The 12,366-nt window shown below is 53.8% G+C and overlaps 1 protein-coding gene across 3 annotated transcripts; it reads right to left on the bottom strand.

Moving 5' to 3' along the window:
* Positions 1-4,369: 4,369 nt before the first annotated feature.
* LOC140902491 (CD48 antigen-like) lies at positions 4,370-8,992 on the bottom strand. 3 transcript variants are annotated; one of them, XR_012156072.1, is made up of 5 exons: positions 8,911-8,992; positions 7,118-7,418; positions 5,629-5,925; positions 5,156-5,306; positions 4,691-4,776 (listed from the first exon to the last, which is right to left on the bottom strand). XR_012156072.1 is itself a non-coding variant. In XM_073322621.1 (4 exons), the coding sequence occupies exons 1-4, from the start codon at positions 8,971-8,973 to the stop codon at positions 4,640-4,642; spliced, it is 798 nt and encodes a 265-aa protein (XP_073178722.1). In that variant the 5' UTR covers positions 8,974-8,992; the 3' UTR covers positions 4,370-4,639. The 3 variants fall into 3 exon arrangements, 1 of the variants encoding a protein (XP_073178722.1); XR_012156073.1 differs by having other exon boundaries at positions 4,737-4,773; XM_073322621.1 differs by lacking the exon at positions 5,156-5,306 and having other exon boundaries at positions 4,370-4,776.
* Positions 8,993-12,366: the final 3,374 nt, after the last annotated feature.

Genomic DNA, 12,366 nt, shown 5'->3' with positions numbered 1-12,366 from the left:
TGTAGGAAGAACTGAGAATCCTGCAGGATCCTGGGATGACTGAAGACAAAGGCCAAAGATCCAGGGCCGCTGTCGCTGTGAAGTCATTTGCCGCAGCGCAATGGTCTCACCACCCTTCTAAGCTGGTGGCGCTTTACACCCACTTTACAGAGGTCTAAAGAAGGGCACAAGACACAGGGTGGCAGAGACCTGGGCCCACCGAGGCCCCGCAGCCTCCAAGCCTGAGGGGAGCCAAGAGATCTCCACACTGATTGAGTGCGACTGACTAAATCAATTCCACTGGGGGCTGAAAAAGCCCTCTGAGCAGCTGCGGGAGAGAACAGGGTGGTCCTGTGAAAAGAATCACGTTCCAGAGAAGGGAAATATCCCCCTGTTGGGCTCGTCTATGTACCTGGCTTGCTGTTCTGAGGCACAGAATGGGGACATCCGAAATCCTCTGGAGGGAGGTGGCTGGGACGCCTGTTACCAAGTATTATCATCAGCAACAAAAAGGGATCTTGAGCCACAGACAATTGAAGTAGGGCCTGGCCCAGGGCAGCCGATGGAATTGCTCCCCACGACAGGTGCAAGAGTCACTGGGGTTTGCATCAGCCCCTTCTACTGAAGCCATCTGGCTGCTCTGCCATCTGGCTGGCAATCTGGGCTGGCTTATTCGACTCCCAGGGAAGTCAATAGAGGGTCTTTCCCTGAGAGTCGGCTCCCTTCAATCAATGGGAGTCTTTCCATGGGCTGAGGCACTTAACTTATCCAGTTTTCAGCACCTAGCGATCCCAGGGTATGCATGCACCTGTGGCCAGGCCCCAAACCTGGTTCCCTGATGCGCTTGGGAGCTGCCGTCTCTGAGAGCCGGGTGTCTCATGTGAACGATCAGCATCTCCATTGACCTCCGTGCACCCAGGCCGATTTACACGAGCTGTGGATCCGGCCCAACGCCTCTCCCAAGCAATGGTCAGTGGGATGTGCTCTAGATGCCTGCAGCGGACTGGAACTGAAACGCTAGTTTCCAACCGCCTCGTCTGTGGGGAAGTAGAGGGCAGACAAGCTACTTTGAGAACAGAGAAGTATTTGCAACCAGCGCTTTTATTATAGACTTGTTCAGGGAGCCAAATTCTGCCTACAGACATGTAGTCCAGCCAGCAACCCTGTGCAGTCCAGGCCAAGACTCAGTGGGGCCACAATCGGCAGGACACACTGTGAGCTGGGGGGCCAGAGGGAACCACAGGGTCTGACTGGGTCAGAATCTCCTTTATATTCATCACAGACTGGCCCTGTGTCTTCTCTACACGGAGGATGCCATTCCCATTAACTCTTAGGAGCGTTGCAAATTTGTATCTGCAAGGAGCACTCTGCCCAAACTCTCCTGCTTAGACAAAGCATCAGGCCCAGCTTTTACCAAAGGAGGTTGCTGGCTGCTGAAGCCATGGAGGGAGGCAAGCACCAAAAACAGGATGGCCACATGCGGGCATCACCCAGATGATATTCAGACCTATGGAACAATACTGGATGAACGAGCCCACTGGTCTGATGTGATCCAGCAACACTGCCAGTAAATAGGACAATAATGAAAAGGAGGGGGTCACAGCACGACCAAACACTGGACTAGATAGAACCATCAGTATTAACAAGAGGTTGGGGGGGAAGGGTGTCCAATGGATAAGGCAGTAGGCAATGAGACCCAGATCCTTAAAATCAACAGCAGTTAGGTGCCTACGTACCTTGGAGGATCTGACCCTGAGTCAGGGCTCCTGGGTTCGAATCCTGATTCTGCCAATGATTTGTGAGCCAGTTGCTTTGCCTCATTTTCCCTATGAAAGGGGGACACTAAACAGGGCTGGTTGAAAGTTTTCCTTCTACTCCTCTTTTTTTGCTGGAATTTGGGTTTTCGACTCCATGTAAATTTTGGCAGAAAGCATCTGCCATCCTAGAAACGTTTTTCATCAGAGCCCCGAGAAACTCAAAGAACAAATATTTTCCCAGTCCAGGACCACACGTATTTCAGGCTCCAACAAAAAATGTCTCCGTTTTCTGCTGAAAAGGATTTCCGCCCCCTTTCTGCTGACATTTTCCAGGAGGGGAGAAACTAGCTAATAATAATCCTGGCCCTCGGTAGCAAAGAGCTGGCTGAAAGAAAGGAAGTGTTTCTAACAAGAAGGAAAGATTATTTTTTGATTTAAAAAAATCGCTCCAGGCAAAAAAACAAAGGAAGAGCGTTGACATAATAGGCTGTTTTGTTTCAGAAGGACAAAGTGGGGGGAGGGGAAATGTCAGGTGTTTCCTGTTCTGCTCTCAGCGGTTCTGGAAATTCAAGGAAAATGATTCACCTGTTCCCAAAAGACTAATTAAGCCCTTCCCCAGCTGGAGCACCTTCCACCGGAGAATCTCAAAGCACCTTACAAATCCTAGGGTGAAATTCACCCAGGAGCAGAGGGCTGGCATAAAATCTAGGCACCAAATAAGCTTGTGCAGCTGCCCAAATATTCACAGCAAAGAATCCAGGACAACCCAGTGGCTTCGCATGAGGCCGCCATGAACCTTGAGCAAATTCACAGAAACTCTGATTTGTCTGGGGCTGGTTCCTGGATGGAACATCTGGGGACTAACTTGTGCAGAGTTTGCCCTTACCCACTGGCGAGAAGGAGGAACTGAAAGCTTCTGATATGAAGCTAGAAGCCAATGGGTGGAAACCACCATCTTCCAAAACAGCTGGGGAATGCAGTTTATAGAGAGGCTGGATGGCATGTAGTAAATGTCCCCTGATTCTTCAGAAAGGCAATGCACTGTTCTAGAAGGAAGAGAAACCAATCAAGGGAGGGTTGGCATCCTTCTGGCAGCTGATGCGGGTACAATTCTCTTTGGGGTCGTTAGATCTCGGCGTGTGCATGTTTGGACCAAACCGCCCATCCTGACCTGGTCCACGGGGCTTCTATTCCCATGTCAGCGCAGTCACTCCCTAACACCTGCCCCTACAGTGATGCCAACAAGTAAGCTGGACCCAGGAGGAGGGCAGCTGGGGTAGTTCATAGTGATACATAATTTACAGACAAACAAACACAGCACCAATAAGATGGGTGTCCATCATTGCCTAGCTATCCAGAACCCTAGACAGTACAGCCCAAAGGGACGACTGTGGCCATCTAATCTGACCTCCGGCGTAGCAAAGCCAGAGGGTCACCCAGTAGTTCCTGCACTGAGACCAACTTGTGAGTGAGCTAGAGTGGGTCTTGGACAAATGCAGCCAGTCTTAATTTAATGACTTCAAACACAGCACCACATCCCTAAGTAAATTGTTCCAAGGGTCAGTTACCCTTGTAAAGACGCGTATCTAGTAGGAATCGGTGGTTAAGTCTCGGGTGTTTAGGTTCTTAACTTCCATTGATTTCAATGGGAGGTAGACACCGAAATACCTTTTACAATCTGGGCATGAGTGCCTCAGATGTTAACAGTTGGGAGGCTCTGCTGCCTGGTCTGGAACCAGCAACCTACCCGTGAAAAGCTCTGCGGCCCGTTGCCAGCCCCCCGAGCTCTCCAGCTTCTCCACCGGCTGCAATATCCATCAGTGAGTCTCATGCAGAAGGCAGCTTGTCCTACAGGACCTGAGCCCTCCCTGGGTGAAATCCCACCCCTAGCGAGCCTGTGGGAGTTTCACCGTTGATATCCCTGGGGCCCGGATTTCACCCACAGTTGCAGCACACAATGGGTTAAAACAAAACCGAATGGGTAAGGCGTGAATAGGGCCTAGAGGGCCCCAAACAGAGAAGAGGTGGGGCAGGGGGATGAGATCCAGTGCGAACCCTGCCCTTGCATGGGAATGTGCTCTTCCCACCTTGCTCCAGGCTCAGCGGTTTTGCCTCTGCCAGCCTCTCGAGGCCGAGGGGCAGCCGCTGTGCCCCTCACTCTGCATTTGCAAGTGGAGGAGCAGATCTCGATCCCATCAGGTTCCAGGGGAGCAGGGTTCGGCTCAGAGGAAATGAAAAACATGTTCCAAACAACAAGCATGTTTCCATCCGGGGGCTGCCAGTGTGACGGGCACAAGACAGCACGGGGCTGGGGAAATTCGGCAGCTGCCGTGTCCCGTCAATCCATGTGAGAGCCGCTCATGACCCAGTCTCCACCCTTGATGGGCTGGAAGGAGGCACGAGTTCCCATGTGACAGACATTAGTCACTGGCTTCCACAGAGGGCTACCGAGGAGAACACAACGGAGAGACTGTATTGGAGACAACACTGTTCTATGCAAGTCAACGGATCTCCGGCATATAGGACGAGAGTGGAACTACCGGCTGTGCGATAAGGGCTTGTCTACATGGGGAGTTGACACCAGAACTGTGTCTGCGCTGTTATAACACCCCATGTGGAGACTCTATGCTGGAAGAGAAATGACTTTATTCTGGTGTAAACGACTTCCTTGGTTACACATAAACATCGACAATGAGGCCCCTTTACATGGCCCTGGAAACCTAGAGCAGCCTTAAAGTGAACGTAACTGTAATTTCTACCCCTTTTCATTCTACCCACTTGGTGCGGCCAGAATGATGCAAAAGGCCCTCAGGGTACGTCTACACTGCAGTGGTGAGGCCATCCTGCTGCAGCGCTGTAATGCCGACCATGGTACTGGCTGTTTCCAAGTCCTGGCAGGTACTTCAGCGGTGGAGGTCATTCAAGTACCTAGCTCGACAGACCGTCAGCTGCCCCTTTCCGTGGGCTGAATGCAGAGTCCGCCTTGCCTTCCCTGCACCATGCCTGGAACAGCTCCGCAGAGACCACAGGTTGAAACCTGCTGCATTAGAGAGAGAACCTTAGAGTCATTATGGAAATCCAACCACTTCAGCCAATCAGTGAGCAGGGCTTTGAATATGTATCACTAGACGCGTGGGTCAGTAACTGCATTGCTAATCCCAACTCAGCACGATACTTGAGTATTAAAGTACTCTCAACTATCCGGTACTTTTATTTCTCTTTACCGTGGAGAAACATCTCCTTTAGACAAAGCTTGCTCAGAATATTCTCCGATGAGCAGGAGATTCTGGGGACCAAGCTACACCTGGGGGTGAAATCCGGACTCCACAGAAGTCATTGGCAAAACTGCACTAGGGCCAGGATTTCACCTGATAGCCTGCTCCCCCCGCCTCCCCGGCAGTCCCAGTCGGCCCGTACACCTTCTCATTAGGGGTCTGCGGTACGAGGTTCGAGCCCAACCACCAGCGTTAGGGCGTTTTTCTGTGCAGCAGGTTCACAAGGACAATGGCATTGATCCCAGGAACAGAGCCACAGTAATGGCTCTCCAATGGCAAAGACTGGGAGCCGCTCCTGCAATGGGGAAAAGACAGAGTCAGGGGGATTGGACTGACAAGCCTGAATCCACATTTGCACTAAGACCCCTTTACTTTGCACTGGCAGAGTAAAGGGGCCTGGAAGTGGGAGTAAATTCCAGAGTTGCTCACTGCTTTAGCGGCGTACATGAACGAAAATCAGGGCTGCGGCCAGTGTATTTATTCCTCTGTCCGGGGACCTGGTTCTCCACTCAGTTACACTGCTGTAAATCAGGAGTGGCAGCACTGAGACCAGAGAAGCTAGGCTAGCATAAAGCCGGTGTAAATGAGCAGACAGACACGCCCGGCTGATAACTCACCTCCGCTTTGGCAGATGCTCTGCAGGTCAGGAGAGATGCTCTTCTGGTCCCCAGGGTTGCTGGCCGTGCAGGTGAAGGTAGAGTTTGGGCGGTTGGGCTGCAGAGACAGGCGGAGGGTCCTGCCATCAGGGGCCAGCTGGTACCGCTCAGAATCGCCCAGGCCTCGGGGTGGGTTCCCTCTCATCCAGGAGACGTTAACTTCTTCCCTGCCAGACGCCTGACACTGCAGAGTGACATTGCACCCATCGGTCGTGCTGGAGAGTGAGTGAATCCATATCTTTGGCATTGGAACGGGCTCTGCATTCAGAAGAAATAAAATGAGAATGAAAGACTCTGGGGGCCTGACTCTCATTGACACAGAAGGCATCTACACTGGGGAAAAAACAACCACCTGGCAGCTCAGAGCCCAGGCCAGCTGACCCGGGGGCCTGCTAGAGTGCTCAAAGGAGCAGTGGAGACATTCCTGCATGGGCTGGAGTTCGAGCTCTGAGACCCGCTCCCATCGCCAGACGTTAGAGCCTGGGCTCCAGGCCCGAGCAGGAAGTTCTACACTGCTATTTTTAGCCACTAGCTCAAACCTCAAGAGCCCGAGTGAGATGACCTGGGCTCTGAGTCAGGTGACCCGAGCGCTGAGACTGGCTGCCCTGGGCTTTTCTTTTTTTTTGCAGTGTAGATGTATCATAAGGGCTCTTTCCATGTCTCTGGCAGCACAAAAGGGCCTTACAATGGGCCCACTTTACACCCCTTGAAGGCTCCTTTGCACTGCCAGGGTGGGGTAAAGGGGCATTGATGTAAATGAGCAGAGCCTCAGGGAGGCTGCCACTAATGATGGGACAATGCAAGACAGTCTAAGGCTATGAATGGTTTGCAGGGGGCTGGGCAGAGCTGGGTGAATAGGGGATGTGACTCTTGGGGCACAGCTAAGAGATACAGGGACACCTCACGAGAATCAGATCTGAATCCCCTGGAGAGCTCCATCCTCCACCAAACGCACAGCAGGGGCTCCCTCTGACAGCTGCCTGGAGGTGTGCTTTGCTGCAACTCGTTCACAAGCAGTGAGCACCACTGTGCTAGCTTGGATGGCATCCGCAACAGAGGGGATAATTGTGCACAGGAGAGCCAGGGAACCGCTATGCAGGTAGCAGGGCCATCACGGCACGAACCCAGCATACAACGTGCAGCTGTGCACGTAACCGGGCCATCACAGCACAAACCCAGCAGCCCCACACAAGGGCTGGAGGGAGGTTCTCAGTTATGCAGAACTGAGGGCTGGGTGACAGCCTTCCTCCCGCACATCCTCCTCCCTGCCTCGTGCAGGCTGGGAAAACCCAACCCCAATGCACGTATTTCCTCCACAGGACACAAGCCAGGAGTTATTATCCACGGGGCCTTTTAATAAAAGCGAAGGAACACGCTTTTATTAACAGCCCTGAAAGATGATTTCACTTGTTCAAACTTCAGTTCAACACGGTTTTAAACAGTCACTTACCACAGACCGCGAGAAGAAAGGCCTGATCTTCCACAGTTGCTGGTACGATCTTAACCCGGGCCTCATAAACTCCGCTATCGCCCAGCTCCAGAGCCTTGATCCTCAGCAAGGTCACGTACATTGCTAGCCCCTGCTGAAATCTGTCGCTGGGATCGTGTCGCTCAAACTTCCCTCCATTGAACTCAGCCAGCTGGATCGTCACACCTGTCCCAGCACTGAAACTCCATTCGATTTCTTTTGCCTTTGTCCCGGGGGATAGATCCACAGACAGCACGACCAATCCTCCCAGAATCCCATTCACCTGGCGGCGGGGAGTCAGTGCTTGGGTTAATCCAGGATCTGAGAAACAGAGCCCAGGAGATCAAAGTTGCGGGGGGCAAGGGTGGGGGTGGCCACTGATTTCCCCACTTGCTGCAGCACAAGCCAGAGAGAACAAACTGACGGGAGTCCATCCCTATCCCCAGCTGCCGGGTCTGGTTTTGGCCTCAGAGCTGACACTAGAGACTTACCCTCGGTGTTTCTAGGGCAGCCATCACCGTAGCATTTGGGCACCTCACAATTATTCATGTTTTTATCTTCCCAACCCGCACTGTGAGGCAGGGCAGTGCCATTATGCCCATTGTACAGCTGGGGAAACTGAGGCACTGAGCGCCTAAGTGACTCACCCAAGTGTGTGGCAGAGCAGGGAATTGCACCCAGAACTTCCATCTCCTAGGCTAGTGCTCTAACCACTAGGCAATCCTCCCTCTCTGCTACTCTTTTCCACCCCCCCCCCCAAGAATCCCAATACCCTACTGTAGAGGGGTAGTCACCCACTCCAGCCCTGACAGGGTTAAAGCCAGCCCTGGGAAAGGGGTGGGGTGGGGAGAAAAGCCCAGGCTGATTGGGGAAGCAGCCACAGCTGGGCCACGCCCTAATCAGGGTGCAGCTGGGCCCTATAAAAGGCTGTGAGCCAGGCACTCAGCTAGTCCCTCTCTAACTGCAGAGAGGGAAGGACCTAGCTGCCTGAAAGCTAAACAGGAACTTGAGGGGGGGGGTAGTGCTGGGGAGCTCCCACCTGGAAACTCCCTGGGGTGTGGGGCTGCAAAGGGGCAGCCTGGGGCTGGGTAGAGACAGTAGGTCCTACCCCCCACCCCGCCTTGCCTATGATGACTGGCTTATACAGAGTGCAGTTGGCCCCAGTGAAAGGCAGTAGCCCATAGGCTGAGGCAAGGTGGGATTTGGGGGTTCCCTGGGGAGAGGAGACCCAAAGACTGAGGGGATACTGCTGTGGCAGAAACCCCCAGATAAAGGGGCATTGGGGTCCAGGAGGGACACAGGGGCCAGCAAGAGGCGGGACACTGGCGCTGCAGAGGCTGGTGAGCTAATTCCCTGGATGACCAGTGGGAGGCGCTGCAGGAGTGAGTCTCGCCTTGTTACACTTACATATCCATTTCTGTTCCCATCAAGCTCTGGGGATCAGAATGGCCTCCTGGTGACACCACCCCCGCCCCCCCCAGTCTCAGGGGAGAGAAACATCTCACCAAACTCCGGCACAGAGCTTGGGGATGGGGGGCTAGGCCCAGCAATTGTTCCTGGCAGGGAACCAGCTATCAGAGCAAGGAAGGAGCCCAACACAGGCTGGGCCAGATTCTGCTTTCAGTTACACTGGTGTAAAGCCAGAGTCGCTGAGCTCAATGGAGCGGTTCTGGATTTGCACCAGCATTAGTCTGGGCACAGGGGCTGTGGTTTCCAAGGTTCCCCTTGGCACGAGGTTGCCACATGTCTCACAGCCGTAATGCCCCATCACTCACCTGGGGCTTGGAGGGCTGAGCCAGGAGAGCAAGCAGGGGGAGCTGAGCACGGCCCCAGCCCATGCTCTCGCAGCAGGAGGGATTTGCCTCCTGGGAGCTTTGCTTCGCCCGTCGCCGCTGAAGAAGGCACTGAGATGACAGTCAACTCTACATAGCTGCAGCTCCCTTGGATCACAAGCTCTCAGTGTTACTTCCTTCACACGTCATTCTCTCTTTGCAACAGTCCACCTTGCCTCCCTCCCACCGCAGCGCTTTACGAACAGCAGCAGCTTTAGCCCCATCTGCAAAATGGCCAACCTGTGGGGAAACTGAGGCACAGAGAGCCCGGTGGGGTCTGGCTCCTGACCAGGTACTGTAGCGGAAAGGGGAGCGTAATGAGCCTCCCATCCTTTCAACCACTCACCCCTGGTCTCGGTCGCTGCCCTTCCCCCGGCCTGAGCACAAGAACAGCTACCCTGGGGAGGAGGAAGGGGAGGGCTCCCTGGCCCATGCTGCTTCCTCCAATGGGGGCTAGCCATGTTCTTATGCCGCCCCTGCACCGGGGAGCACCTGGAATTCAAGGTCCTGCACAGAATTCCCACTGGGTCAGTGCAACTGCAGCCCCCACCCTGACCCGGGCCAGTAGCTCTCCAGCCTTTCTGGAAGTGACGCTTTAGCCAGACACAAGCCATGGGCTCCGTGCAGGGTGACGGGGTGGAATTCTCTGGACTGTGCTAGGCAGCAGCTCCACCTCGGGTCCCTCCTGGCCGTCAGATCTGAAGCATACAGGCCTGATTTGTGACTGGCCCTAGCGGTGCCCAGCGCAAAACCGTTCCCCAGCATGTGCCTTAACCACAAACCCAGGCAGCCGCCCACTGCAGGGACAAGGGCCCCTGCTCGGAAATCCATGTGTTTGGCAGGCCCTAGCGCCCTTTCTGCCTGGATGGTCTCCTGGACAGAGCACTCCCTTCACGGGGAAGCCCTCGTTTTCCCCAACCCCACGGGGCAGCGTGAGACAAGGGGGCACCCTCCATGGGAGGGTCTGCCCGTATGGAGCAGCTTTGCCCAGGATTCCTGTGGGGATGGTAGAACTCCACGGACTCGCCAGCCCTGACTTGGCGGGGCTTGGGGGAGCTGAAGCGGTCACAGCACCTACGAGCATGACGGCTGCAATCGAGCTGGTCAGAGAGGAGGTGAAAATGAAAACGGTCCCACGTGGACACATCTGTCTCCAGAGTCTTAGGGAGATCGGTGGCTCCGGAACGCCACCTCCATCTGGGTTCAAGTGAGAGAGATTTGAAAGCCATGGATGGAGCTGAGGGCTGGTAAAACGTGGTGCGTAAGTGATGAGTGTTTTAGAAAGGTGATGATAGGCCGCTGTGTATGGGGATGGATAGGTGGGTGTGTATGGGGGTAGCCGGATAGACAGGCAGCTATTCCTTGTTATCAAAGCCAACTCCCATTTGGCTGTACATTGCAATCATGCTTGTGTGACAGCTCTGGGTATTTTGTGCACGAACAGGCTGGCCCGGACCAAGGTCAAAACCACATCTCCCTGACAACAGCAACATGTCTCTTGTTGCCAAGAGCTGTGGTCTTGCTGAGACATTCAACTACTGGCCTGCAGGGTCCATCAGCCTGATTCCCAGCCCAGGGAAACCGAGGCCCCTTCATACCCCTCCGGCAGCATGAAGGGGCCTTGAAGACAGCATCAGTTACAGTCACACCCACGCTGCAGCTGTTTCAAGGGGCCTGAGCATCAACAGGGCTCAAGCCCAGAATCCCCACTTCATTCAGAAGCCTACATGTGAAGCCCATCTGTTCCCTTGTGTTCAGCTTCCTGGATCTCCCTCACCACCACCCTCCTTGTCTCTCCCCTCCCTGGACCATGTCACCCATGCTCTGCTGACTCTACAGGTGGCATGAGGCTGCTCCACCCTCCCCACTGATTGAGCTCCATGGATACCCTGATTCAACACAGCTCTTCGAGCCCCACAGCAGACTGCAAAGGGTTGTGCTCGCCCCTCTGCGCTGGGTAAGTTTCAGTAGCTCAGAATGGATGGTCTATTTAGCAACAACTTGAGAGCCTCCCCCTCCATCTCGCCAGCATAGCACCTCCCAGGAGGCGGTGTCCAGCTGGTCTCTCCCTGCTCTCCCTCCCCTGCTCCCTTCCTCACTTCTGTTGAATTCTTCTTTCGCTTTGTCCCATCCCAGGGCTGTGCCTCTCCCACACATCACACTGTGCTGGGCTTTCTCACCCACCCTGCTCCTTCCCATCTCTCTGCACTCACAGATCCAGCCCCAGGTCCAAGGTCCCTGAAGGCCAGCTAGGGACCTGTTTGAGTCTAAGCAGCCTCGTGATCCCCGATCATCGCAGGCATCCCTCACGCCAGCAGGTGAAGGGGCGCTGACATGTCATGTGAAATAGCCACCCACATGGCGCAAACTGATCAGTGCAAGACAGGAGAGGAACACAAAGCAGCTCTAAATTCACTGAACAAAACTGAAAGGAGAAACATTTCCTTTTACAGAGAACACGTCCATGTACCATCCATCCATCCAGGGTCTCCATCTATCCTCCCACCCCCATCCGCTTCTCTCTCACACACCTGTCCACCGTAGTGTTTAAACTCTGCTACTTTGCAACCTCCTCTTGCCCTTTTTAAAGCCCCCATCACCATAGTATGCAGACACTGAAACCCGCAAGCCTTCCTGGCCTAGGTTAAAGGCAGCAGAGTCCTCCGCCATCAGAGGGTTAGCTCTGCTGCCTAGCGGCCCCACGGTAGAAGGTGGGTTAGCTCTGCCGCCTAGCGGCCCCACGGTAGAAGGTGGGTTAGCTCTGCCGCCTAGCGGCCCCACGGTAGAAGGTGGGTTAGCTCTGCCGCCTAGCGGCCCCACGGTAGAAGGTGGGTTAGCTCTGCCGCCTAGCGGCCCCACGGTAGAAAGATGTTTTGGTCATGAGACGTTCTGGCAGGATGGAGAATCCTGTCAATGATCAGAGAGGATATCAACGTCTTGTCTCACTTATGCAGGAACCTCTGCACTAATGGTACTTGGCCAGGACCTGCGAGCATCTATTCCACAACACTTGCTAGCTTAGATCTATCACTAAGCCACCCAAAAACCGTCAAATGGGGAACCCCTTTTGACCTTTACTTGCCTAACCTGGATTTCAACCAGTAACCAATACAATTAAAGCTTAAAATCCCTTTACCAATATGGGCCAGCTAACCCCCCTGCATTACCTGTATTCTAAAACAATCACACTAAAGTTAGTTAATTTTTTAAAATATAAAGTATCTACAATTAAAAAACCCTTCAATTTTAGAAGCATCTTTTCCAATCTCCCATCCACCAGCAGACACTGTCGCTAAGTGGTAGGTAGTTGAGGAACTAGCTGGGACATTTAAACCACTGAGGTTTGGTGTTAATTGTCTTTATTATTCAAGGGTTCATCATGACATTGCACCAAGAGAA

Source organism: Lepidochelys kempii, chromosome 24 (genome assembly GCF_965140265.1).
Source record: "Lepidochelys kempii isolate rLepKem1 chromosome 24, rLepKem1.hap2, whole genome shotgun sequence".
NCBI lineage: Eukaryota > Metazoa > Chordata > Testudines > Cheloniidae > Lepidochelys > Lepidochelys kempii.
The sequence above is the reverse complement of the archived record's forward strand: the minus strand, read 5'-3'. Positions and strand labels throughout refer to the sequence as shown.

Bases quoted from the DNA above. Each gene is read 5' to 3' on its own strand.
- LOC140902491 (XM_073322621.1), bottom strand. From the start codon at position 8,973: ATGGGCTGGGGCCGTGCTCAGCTCCCCCTGCTTGCTCTCCTGGCTCAG. The intron at 7,419-8,910 runs GTGAGTGATGGG...CCCCGCCGCCAG, and splicing joins CTCAGCCCTCCAAGCCCCAG to GTGAATGGGATTCTGGGAGG. The intron at 4,777-5,628 runs GTGAGTTATCAG...TCTCTAATGCAG, and splicing joins GAGCATCTGCCAAAGCGGAG to CAGGTTTCAACCTGTGGTCT.